The 12,355-nt window shown below is 44.7% G+C and overlaps 1 protein-coding gene across 4 annotated transcripts in view; it reads right to left on the bottom strand.

Annotated features, from left to right (window-relative positions):
• mast3a (microtubule associated serine/threonine kinase 3a) overlaps positions 1 to 12,355 on the bottom strand; it is a gene marked incomplete at its 5' end in the record, with an annotated part of 53,418 nt that overhangs the window by 27,593 nt on the left and 13,470 nt on the right. For all 4 annotated transcript variants that reach the window (XM_083659143.1, XM_083659145.1, XM_083659142.1 and 1 more), the window contains 5 exons: positions 893 to 1,102; positions 2,321 to 2,396; positions 6,309 to 6,466; positions 10,633 to 10,711; positions 11,211 to 11,231. In XM_083659143.1, coding sequence (XP_083515269.1) covers positions 893 to 1,102; positions 2,321 to 2,396; positions 6,309 to 6,466; positions 10,633 to 10,711; positions 11,211 to 11,231 — 544 coding nt within the window. The remainder of the gene's footprint in view (positions 1 to 892; positions 1,103 to 2,320; positions 2,397 to 6,308; positions 6,467 to 10,632; positions 10,712 to 11,210; positions 11,232 to 12,355) is intronic.

The following is a 12,355-nucleotide window of genomic DNA, read 5'->3' as shown; positions in this document are numbered from 1 at the left end:
ATAAAAACACTCAGCACCAGCTGTGGCACGCACCCCTGTCGTCTCGATACTAGTTTTTCTGTTATTATTATTATTATTATTATTATTATTATGGTGGATGCATGTTTCTCACTCTCTAATTGATTGACTGTGTTCTTAGTACAAGGATTGGCTGTATATGAATGTACTGATTTGTTTTAACTATTAAATATTATGGATTGAAGGAATAAGTGGTGAAACCCGTCAGAAGATTTGTCAAGCGAGTCTAAAGTAAGCAAAACTAGAACAGGGCGGGCTAGTTGTCACAGCAATGCCAGCTAAGGGCTACACACTAATACAACCAAGTAAAGTCACAAAAAGTAGGCCATTTCCAAGCCACAAACACAGTTTAGCTCCAAGCATCCAACGCACAATGTTCTAATTTACCATCACATCACTAACATAAATGTAGCCAGAGGATGCATCCCTTTATGAGCAAAAAGGTCCCCTCTCTGATTTTCCCCCCAGTTTTATTCAGTCACAAAATAATGTATCACTTATTGACACTATTCACCTTATGTTCCAACACAGGGGTCAGCCAGTTACTTCCTATTGTGTTGACACTTCCTGTGACAGTACAGTACTAGACTAGTGAGCAGGTAAAACAGACGGTGTTTTGAACAGGAAGTCTTAACACAACTGGGTGAAGTGGGCGGGGCTAAGGTGAATACAACTTCTCCATTTTATGGAAGTCATCAACATACTGTAAGGGGTCACCCTCAAGTAAAGAAATAACACGGAAGAAGGAATTATATAAGGCTTAGCAATAAGTACTTCATCTTTTTCTCGCCATCCTTTTTTCCTTTTGTGTTGACCTTTCTACAATGAATTAAAACAAGTGGACAAAATTGTGCGAGCGTTTCTTAGCACCCACCTCGTGCAGCAGCTTCTCCAGCTTCTCCTGCAGCTCCTGGAAGTACCTGGAGGTGACCAGGCCTTTGTGGGACTTGTCCAGACAGTCTCGGGCCAGCTCCACCAGCTGGTGCTGAATGAAGCCCAGCACGCCGTCGGCCAGGGGCAGCGCGCTGCCCGGGGAATACTCTGCAATGATGTCCAGCAGATGACCCTCCATCTGGGCTGTCGCCTGGGAAACAACCAGGAGGGGGACACTTGTGTGAGAGCAGTATGAGACAAACTGTGAAGGACATGAGGAGGACGGGGAGGCAACTTCATTTAAACGGTGCAAAAAGTGGCGAGATACACCATTATGTACACCTTATGTACCTCTAAGTATAAGTACTTCAATGGAATTAAAACCACAGATGCTTTGATACCATATATTTAAGCTGTATAGAGACTGCGTAACGCGTCATCATTCAGAAGCCACACCCAAGACGGGGGAAAACAGAAACCCCCCCCTCCAATCCTGGTGTTCTCCTATGTCGCGTGCATGGTTGCGTGTTGCACAAAAAGATCGTATATACGGAAGATGAACACTCCAACTTACTTCCTTGACAGCTACAGTAGATCCACATTTTTCTTCTCGCCAATTCTCAATGGCTTCCTTGTTTTGCTCAGGAGTACAAAAAAACTTTAACTGGCGATTTTTTACATTTGTTGTCTGCGCAGCCCACCACACAACAGCTTTTAGCTATGTTTAATTCAAGGAAAATGACGCTGGTGTGTGGAAATGAACGGAGCTTTTCCCCCGTGATGGGCGTGGTCTATTTCATGCAGTGTCTCTATCCACCTTATTTTTGAATGCCCCACTGTAAAAAATAATCGTGGGTACAAGGTCCGGTTTAACGTGACTTATTGTTGCAGCTTGCCATTTCCTTTGTTATACTCTGGCTGCAGACCCGAATTATAAACCGGAAACTGGAGTATGTTATAAAAGTTGTAAATATAGTCACGTTATAAACAACTAACCAACGCTGGGGGTCCGTATGGAAACAGTGTTATTCCAAATGGTTAAAAGTTAAATCAATTTGGTCATTCAGTGGCGTTTTACTGCCATGTAAAGTAACTACCGGTATTACGCTAGCCGCTAGCATTAGCCACAGTAGCCGACTACCCACAATGCATTACGTTATCCCAGCACCCGAACGACACGGCTGTAGAGCAGAATGGCTCTGCTGTAAAAGGGTAAAATCCTCATAGACGTTTTTTTTGTCAAGTTAAAACCATAGACTGTAAAAAAAGTCTATTACACCGGAAGCGGAAGAAGCACCCATCAGGCATCATGGCAGCTAGAAATAAGCTGTATAGTGTTGGTGACATGCAGAGAAAGAGAGAGAGAGAGAGAGAGGGAGGAGGGAGAGAGAGAGAGAGAATTAGACGGCTGAAGAGTTCTTCACTGTACCTTAGGAAAGCGTTCTTTGTAGACATGATTCATCATGACAATCTCATTGTCAAACGTTCCACAGGTCCGCCCAGGGCTGCATGAGGAACAAGCAAAAGAGCCATGTTGCAGCAGATATATTTGGATGGCGATGGCACAGATGGAGACAAGCATTCACACAGAGCCAAAATCTGGATCAGATCATATAAAAGCACACAGAAACACAAAGTAACAGGGGAAGGGAGGGGAGGAGGGGTGCGAGACGCCGGTACTACTACAGGGTAGGGGTGTCAAAAATAATCGATTATAAGATGCATCGCGATGCGGACGTGCACAATTCTGCATCGATTCAGTACATGTACAAGTACATGCAGTTGTTTATTTTAATTATGGATGACAATACAATGCAATTCCAAATGCACTTTTATTTTAAAAGTAGCCACACAGTGAGAAAAAAGAAAGTGAGAAAAAATAAATCATGTATTGCGGAAAAAAGTGATGCCTCGATTTAAGATGCATCGAGATGCATCGAGATGCATCGATAATCGTAATCGAATCGTAGCCCTCTGAATCGTAATCGAATCGAATCGTGAGGCCAGTGAAGATTCACAGCCCTACTACAAGGGTAATGTTTGTTTAATGTTAATTCATTTTTGTTTTTATATAATAATAATAATAATAGAAAATAGAAAAGGATTGGAAGAATATAGAAAGATTGGCCACCACAATGTCAACCGTGAACGCTTTATTGCCTGTGCTTATTGCCACTTGAGTCATAAACAGAGGTTGAAGTTGACACTCATATGATTCAGATCCATCTTTCAACTTACAGTATCCATAACCACATCTGTTGTGTGTACAGCAGTTACATTTACAAGGCTGCTCCTTTGAACTGTGCATTACCCGCCGTTGCAAATCTATACACTGTCATCAACCATGCTAAAAATAGTGACCTTGGGTGAGTCTAGGCTGTATATATCGCAGGCTACAAATACGGGTGTGAACACGTTACGTGCACTTCGCCACTATTTCAGGCTAACGTCACCAGTTGCACATGCAGTCTGGTTTTATTTTAGGGCGACGTGAACAGTTGAAACTCGTTGGGAACTCCTACGGGGATACGAAACGCTGCACACGCCCACTGCTACTATTTCACAGCGACATCAACAGTTGTCCACAGTCGACTATTTCAAGGCAACTGCGAATGCCAATGTGTGCAGTAATTCAAAGCTGGTTTTTAAACAGCATCGCAAAAATCAGGTTACATCAATTGAATAAGCTACATAATCTTAACAGTTTTAACTGGCCAAATCCCTTGGTGCACTTTTCTCTCCCGTCTTGTAGGAATTAAGTTGTCAAAGGGATTGGGGAAATCTCTGATTTTCCATTTGTGAGCGGTGTCATATTTATAAACCATCTCAAAGACAGAGGGGTCAACTCTAACTATAGGCAATAGTGCGGTCACGATGCAGTCTGTAGTTTGGGAGTATATTCAATAAGTATAGCCATACCTTTCTCTGTGCATAAAATATAGCGTATACCCACTCTAACCAGGTGGACAGACCTACATCACTGTCAGCTTTTTACATAAACTGTATATATTGGAACATTTCCTATAAAAACATTACTTTATCTAGAGCCTTCGCTACCAACCACAGGGTAGTCCTATATGTTTGTGTTGGTGTGTGTGTGCGTGTGTGTGCGTGTGTGTGCGTGTGTGGGTGTGTGCATGTGCGTGTGCATTTGTGGTATGTGTGTGTGCCGCTGTCCATGCCACGTGTGCCAATATAGGCAGGAACACGTCACAGAAAAACCAACCACTTCAGCACCGGGCCACCACCCTGCACAGCCCATCATAAAACGTCTCCAGCAGCCTCAGAACCTCAGAACCCATCACTGCTCGCGCCATTTAGAGTGCCGACATGTTGTGTGTCACAGTTTGATGAGTGCAGCGATGCTAGATGATGAGGAAATGTCAAGCCGCGAATCCACGGGATCACAGCGAGGAGTTATTTTCCAGACCCGCACAAAGTAATTATCCCACCATTAGCAAATCCTCCCACCCAGCCCCCCCTTGTGGCTGCGCTGCCCTCGCCTGTGAAACAATGCTGCATCTTTTATAGGCCCACTTACGCTTTTATGGCGTTATCGCACTCACTTCTGACTGGCCAACGAACTCATTCTGAGGTCTGTTATTTCTAAATGACAGACTAGCTGCGTTTTGTTTTGCGTTCACACTTTTTACTTACAATTCCCTTCTATGTGCAAACACATACTATGGCAAATCAAATAGAATACGTTATTCCTTAAAGCAAGGAGTAACTTTTTTTTGGCACAGGCGTTGCATATTGATTTGATTCATTACTGCTGACAAACATTCAGGTAACCAACGTCGTTACGGTCTGCCAGAACTGCAACCAGTTCTGCTGCAGTGTAACCCATGATGCTAGCTAGCTACAGACATTTTCTATGGCTGCATTACTTGGCTGCGTTTACTTTAGCTTGGAATACAATTGCTTTAGATCAATATTTTGTGTCAGTCAAGTAGGATAATGTACAGGAAGACGGTCATTATCCCTTTCAGTATGATCAGCATCCTCCCTTATATAAAGTTGATGCAGTGTACAGTGGCAGCCTTCCACCCTCCATCTCTCGTCCATTAGTGCAGCAGAGTTTTCCGAGCGAGCACAGTGGAACAAACAGTCCAACAGCAGCAATGCTGCAGCACATAGTGATACAAACATGTCCTGGAGGCAGAGCTGTACTGGAAGCAGAAAACAACTATTGATTGAGTTCAAGCTCAGTGGGTGGCCAAAGTACCAAGGAGCGCTAGTGAACGCTGGTTAGCTAACTGCGAAATTGGAATGGCAAAAACAAGGAACTCAAAATATGCATAAAAAAAGTATGCACCTCCTGATATCACCGTGTTGGCGTCGTTCCTGGATCAACATTTGTTCCTAGTATGGCCCGGGAAAACCCCGCCCCCGAACTAATTTGATTGGTCGCCGCAATTGCTTCTTCCTTAAAACGTGCGGCAAGGAAAAAAATGTGGTTAAGATTAGGGATGGGGCCGATCCGATCCAATATCGGTTTTCTTTTCTTTTTTGCAATTCCAGCGCAACTGCACATTCCAGCGCTGGCCGTAATTTGCCCATGTATAATAGTATCCTTCTTTGCCTTGTATATTTTCTTAATTTTGTCTGCTTTTTGCAAGGTATATAAAAAAAAAAAATCTTTAATTGGCCAAATCTTTGCCTATACTGTATATTCAAGAAAAATATTGGTATCGGCATTATCATCGGTATCGGCAGATATCCAAATTCAGGTATCGGAATCGGATCGGAAGTGAAAAAATGTGGATCGGTGCATCCCTAGTTAAGAATAGGGTTAGGGTGTGAAAAAAGTGCAGCTGTCCGCGAGCTCGGTCCTATGGCTAAATGGATAAGGTGCGCGCCTTCCAATCTGAGAACTGGGGTTCGACTCCCGGGCAAACCACACACATTTTTATAAGGAATTAGGTTTAGGCAAGTACAACAATATGGTTAGGGTTTGGGTCTGGTCGTCGTTAGATAAGAAAACCCTAACCCTAATCTTAAACACATCTTTTTTTACTTGTCGCACGTTTTCAGGAAGAAGCAATTGCGGCGACCAATCAAATTAGTTGGGGGCGGGGTTTTCCCAGCCCGTACTAGGAGCAAATGTTGGTCCAGGAACGACACCAACACGGTGATATCAGGACGTGCAAAAAAGCATAGCGTTAGGATTCATATTAGCTACCTCTTGCTGTGTTTATGGGGCTTCAGTCATTACTTTAGCCAGAAAAGGTGTGGCTCTTAGGCTCCACTAATTGAGATTTGAACTCAAATTAGATTATTTCTTCCTCCAGTGCAGCTCTACTGTACTTCCAAGCTTGTACTGCTAATACTCCAACCTGCAGCGCAGCATGAGAGCAAATAGCGGCTACATCTGTCCCCTGAGGTTCTAATGGTACCATTGAAATCCACGCTACCTGAGACTACGTGAGCGCAGCCTGACGGTGGGCGGGGCGTGCGCTCCCTCTTCGTCCGCCACGCTCTCCGTGCTGCGGAAGTGTTTGAACAGGAAGTGGAGGTCATCTTGCGTCGGCTGGAAGGGCAACTGGTGCAACAACTCCTGGGAGGACGAAGACTGAAAATTGAGATGGAGGGGGAGATGAAAGGTCAAGGAGTGTGAGAGACATTCATAGGTAGAAGGTCATGTTCTGAGGTCAGTGTTAGGGCTGGGCAATATATCAATATGATATCGCGATATGACACTAGATAGCATACAATACAATATTGTTGCAATATCTATTTCGAGGTATTTGGTCAAAAATATCGTGCTATTTGATTTTGTCCATATCCTCCAGCCATAGTGTACTGAAATGAATTGAAATTACAAATTATGTCCAATAGGCACAACTAATCGCCGACACCGAATAACCTGAAGCCACAATCATTTCCTCATTTGAATTGCACATAAATATACAATATATTCTCCACTTTTATTTCAGATTTAGCTTCTGCAGCTTTTAAGATACATAACATCCTGTGTTAAAAGGCTTCCTCTGATAAAAGAGTCACACCGCCGCCTCTCTCTCAGATTCTCTGATTAGCCTGCTAACGTGCAGACTTCCATGCTGCGGTGTAGATCTCAATTAGATGTCACACTTAATGCTGTGAGACTGAGGCAGCAATAAGGCACAAACCAGTGTTTCCCCTACCATTCTACAGGCCTGGCGGGCCCGCCAGGACAGAAAAAAAAGAAAGATTTCTTTCATTTTTTCTTTTTCCTGCTCTCCCCAAAATTTCAATAAACCATTATGGCATATTATTACAATACAACAATACTGGTGTTGACAGTAATAGAAGATGCCAAATCATTCAAAACAATAAGCATTTTGCTTTTAGGAGCATCGTGCCAGCGTGCGGCGCTGTTCCAAAACGTGTCAACGTGTGTCGTTGCCTGGGAAACGCACATCCCATAATACAACTGTTCGCATCGCATCCCATAATAGTATGATGACACTTGGGAATGCCATTGCCAACATAGATGCGAACAGGTTAGCTAAAAGTTTAGCGTCGCCAGCGAGGGCCCCCACCGTTGCAGTCGGGGTACGTTTCGAAATCCCTCCAGGCGTGAAAATGTTTCAGGGGAAACACTGCGACCCCATGCTGTGAGAGTGAGGCAGCAATAAGGCACAACAACGCCCGAAATCCATTGTCAGTTTCAAGAGAGGATTCAGTGGGCTTTTACTGTTGAGTTCTGTTCTCCTGAAACAGGATTTCTGTCTGTCCCTCTGCCCCGGGGGCGGTGCGGCGCGGTGCGGCCGCGTACGTGTTCGTTTTCTCTTTCGGCACCAAAACGTGTGACCTGACATGCAGCCTGGAATTTATGACAATCCCCGTCTGGCCGCGCGATCTCGTGTTTCACGGCAGGAAGGGCAAAAGCTCATCCGACTGTCTGGGGGAAAAGAGACGAGGCCGAGAGACAGAGAAGTGAGAGGAAGACAGAGGGGGGGGGGGGGGGGGGGGGGGGAGAGAGATGGAAAAGAGAGGGGGCAGAGAAGAGAGCGACGAAGACAGAGAGAAAACAAATATGAGAGAGAGAGAGAGGGAGAGAGAGATACCCCGAGGAGGAAACTAGAGAGGCGTCAGTCAGTGCCATAAAGACCTCACTGACAGCGGCCCTGAAAGGGGCATTGTGTGGGAGGGCTGACCTCACCGTCTCCGAGGCGTGTGATTGGCTGGACTAAATTACCGCCGTGCGTGACAGAAGACCCGCTTATTGTTTTTATGACCCAACTGCCGTTTTTTCAGCAACGAGTCGACTTCCAAAACAAAGTCTGGAGATAATCACCACAGAAACTGTCAACAGTCAGCTCCCTGCGTTTGACTCCCTCCCACAAGGAAAGTTTGACTGAGGAAATGTGTGCAACGCCAGTCACTTGTGTGATGTCATCCAGGATTTTCTTTTTTTTATTATAATTATTTTTTGCATTTCAACAAGTCTTGTGTTATTCTAGTGATTAGCCCAGTTATTCCTGTACTTCAAGAGTCAGGCAGACCGCAGACCGTCAAGGCAGACCGCTCAAACTTCAGCTCAAACCACTGGGGTACAAAGTCCTGAAGAGTTCTTGAAGAAAGCAGACTACAGTATTACAATAGCAGCAGGCCCGGCGTTGGGCCCATTACATTTTTTTTTTTTTGTTGCTAAAAACGTTTTTCCGTTTTTCTGTTTTAAAGTTTAAAACGGAATCTGGCTGTCATTAGGCATTGATTAACTGAATGCTATTGCTAACTGTTACTTTGAACATCCATTTGCAATGATTCTGGCTGGATATTAACTATTGTAAATTTGTCACAATGAATGCAATTTGTGCACAATGTGTAAATACATTTAATATTAATTGTTTAGGCCTAATTATTTGTAAAGTCACAACACATTAGAGATGTGTGTAGTTCTTCATAGATTTAGCCTCTTCATTTTGCTCTCAAATGCACCAGGTTGACGAATTTTACTTTAAAATGTACAAAATCTTCTTCCAGTGTCATGACGACACGTGATACTGTCGTCATGACGACACGTGATACTGTCGTCATGACGACACGTGATACTGTCGTCATGACGACACGCGATACTGTCGTCATGATGACACGCGATACTGTCGTCATGATGACACGCGATACTGTCGTCATGACGACAGTATCGCGTGTCGTCATGACGACACGTGATACTGTCGTCATGACGACAGTATCGCGTGTCGTCATGATGACACGTGATACTGTCGTCATGACGACACGTGATACTGTCGTCATGACGACACGTGATACTGTCGTCATGATGACACGCGATACTGTCGTCATGATGACACGCGATACTGTCGTCATGACGACAGTATCACGTGTCGTCATGACGACACGTGATACTGTCGTCATGACGACACGCGATACTGTCGTCATGATGACACGCGATACTGTCGTCATGATGACACGCGATACTGTCGTCATGACGACAGTATCACGTGTCGTCATGACGACACGTGATACTGTCGTCATGACGACACGCGATACTGTCGTCATGATGACACGCGATACTGTCGTCATGATGACACGCGATACTGTCGTCATGATGACACGTGATACTGTCGTCATGATGACACGTGATACTGTCGTCATGATGACACGTGATACTGTCGTCATGATGACACGTGATACTGTCGTCATGATGACACGTGATACTGTCGTCATGACGACACGTGATACTGTCGTCATGACGACACGTGATACTGTCGTCATGATGACACGTGATACTGTCGTCATGACGACACGTGATACTGTCGTCATGACGACACGTGATACTGTCGTCATGATGACACGTGATACTGTCGTCATGACGACACGTGATACTGTCGTCATGATGACACGCGATACTGTCGTCATGATGACACGTGATACTGTCGTCATGACGACACGTGATACTGTCGTCATGATGACACGTGATACTGTCGTCATGACGACACGCGATACTGTCGTCATGACGACACGCGATACTGTCGTCATGATGACACGCGATACTGTCGTCATGACGACACGCGATACTGTCGTCATGATGACACGCGATACTGTTGTCATGATGTTAAGTTCTCTGCTCACGCCACTCACAAGCTTTTCATAGATAGCCAAGCAAATGACGTCGTCTCTAAACAGGTGGTTCTCAACGTGGGGACCGGGGACCACCACCAGGGGGCCTTGAGGGGGTCCCCAGAAAATGTACAAATTAATTGTTCAACTTCACCATTATTTAATTTACCGTACTGGACAAAATCATTACTAACAACAACAAATATTCTCCGATTTGGGCCAGAGATATAAAATCGTCATCAAATGGGGGTCAGTGACCCTACTGTGGACTAAATCAGGGGTCGTTGATATGAAAGGGTTTGAGAATCACTGCTCTACACCACTCTGCACTGCACTGAATATGTCTGCCGTTGAGTCATTCACCATGAAAGCAGAGAACCGGATATTACTGTAAAATAACCTTTTACAGTTGTACTGTATTTCCCCCCCCCCCTCATAACACAACACTACTGTGTGTGAAATCTGACAGGATGTACAGCTCAGCGCCGCCTCTGCTCTGCCACAGATTTACAAGACACCGCGGCCCAATGGACATGTGACCGATTGATACGCTGAGTACAGTATTAGTGACACAAGGAGATAAACACTCCCAGGGCAGTGTTTTAGAGAGAGAGAGGGTGAATATTTGATGAAGGGGTGAGAGAGGGAGGGAGAGAGGAAGACTCTACTTACAGATACTGATGAACTGGGTGGGTTGGTGCAGTAGCCAGACGAGGGAACAGACGCCACAGACCATCTTCGTCCATCGGCTCTGTAGAGACAGTACAGTTTAGAGACAGTACAGTTAACAGGCCAGCTGCTTAGTGCTGCTGGCTGCTTACTTACCACAGCAACCTACACATGCATCCTGTTGACTCGCTCCCATCTTCAAACTTTCCACCATGCTTGCTCAAATGTCATTGTAATAAATTAAATAAATGATGTGTTCATACAGCCTTGAGGCCTGGAATTTAAATGGGGTCGCCGCCTGATTTTTTTATTTTTTTTTTACACCACACACAATTTTAAAATGACCGAAAAGGATTAGGGCCACGTGGGAAATGTATTCGAGTTCTGAGTGATGATGTCACTGATGACATCACTGATGATATTACAGTACTGATGTTGTACTGAAATCTGAATGTCTGGGGGTCCCTATATTTTTGTGACGTCAAAGTGGGGTCACAAGCTAAAAGAAATGTTGGGGGAACCCCTGAGTACGTCTTAATCATGCTTGAATTTAAGTGTCGTAACGATTCTCATCTTCTTACCTTTCAGTCCGGGCCAGTTGACTAAATCGATTCAGAAGGAGGGATGGCATGGGCACAAATAGAGAGAGAGAGAGAGAGAGAGAGAGAGAGAGAGAGAGAGAGAGAGAGAGAGAGAGAGAGAGATGAAGAGGGGCAGGCAGGGAGACAGACAGAGTGAGAGAGAAAACAAACAGAGTTTAATGATAGTGACAGATTTAGCCTGGCAGTCGCAGCTCACAGCCAGTGGTGGGGCTGTTGAACACCTGCCAAGCTGCTATCATATTGCAGCACAGTGACCTACAGACACCTACTCCGTGACTCTGACACATACAGCCATCATCAGCCTGACACTGATGATGGCTCAAGGCTGAAAATTGGACCTTTCTTTGCCAATATTAAACAAGAAAAGTTGACTTGTGAGTGCCGGTATTTTGTTCCTTCCTGTTCTTTGCTTCAAACAGAAACCCAACAACATGGTGCTTCAAACTCGGCAACCTTCTCATACACAGAAACACACTTACACAGAAACACACACACACACACACACACACACACACACACACACACACACACACACACACACACACACACACACACACACACACACACAGTATACACACAACAAACAGCACCTGTTTTAGATGTGGTCTAGAAGAGGGCACCTTTCTTCATTCCACCTGGCACTGTAATAAGCTACAAGTCTTTTGGCAACAATTCATAATAGAACTTTTCCAATAGATCCTGAGATATGCCTTTTGGGCAACTTCTCAAACTCTAACCTTACACACATAGTCATTCCATCAAGCTTAGAGAAATCCTCCTGGTCATTGCCAAAAAAGATGTATTGCAGTGAAATGGAAGTCAGATCTAGCCTGGGTAAACCCAGCCTTCAACGTGACATCACAGGGCGATGCCTGTAGCGTAACGTGGAGGCTGGGTTTACCCAGGCTAAGTCAGATCTCCCAGTGCCAATTGGAAGGTGGCTCTCAGAAGTGAAGAGCTGCTACCTTTGGGAAAAGATCACCTACTCATTAAGGAATAAGATCAATCTTTTCTATAAAATCTGGCAGCCCTTTCTTAATTATATGGAGGATCTCCCATCCCACTTGATTGAATGCCTAACATCTCTCTACTTGCTCCACTCTAGCTGCACTATGAAGATGATA

This window comes from Poromitra crassiceps (genome assembly GCF_964638095.1).
Source record: "Poromitra crassiceps genome assembly, chromosome: 23".
Lineage (NCBI taxonomy): Eukaryota > Metazoa > Chordata > Actinopteri > Beryciformes > Melamphaidae > Poromitra > Poromitra crassiceps.
This window is presented reverse-complemented; position numbering and strand designations above follow the sequence as displayed.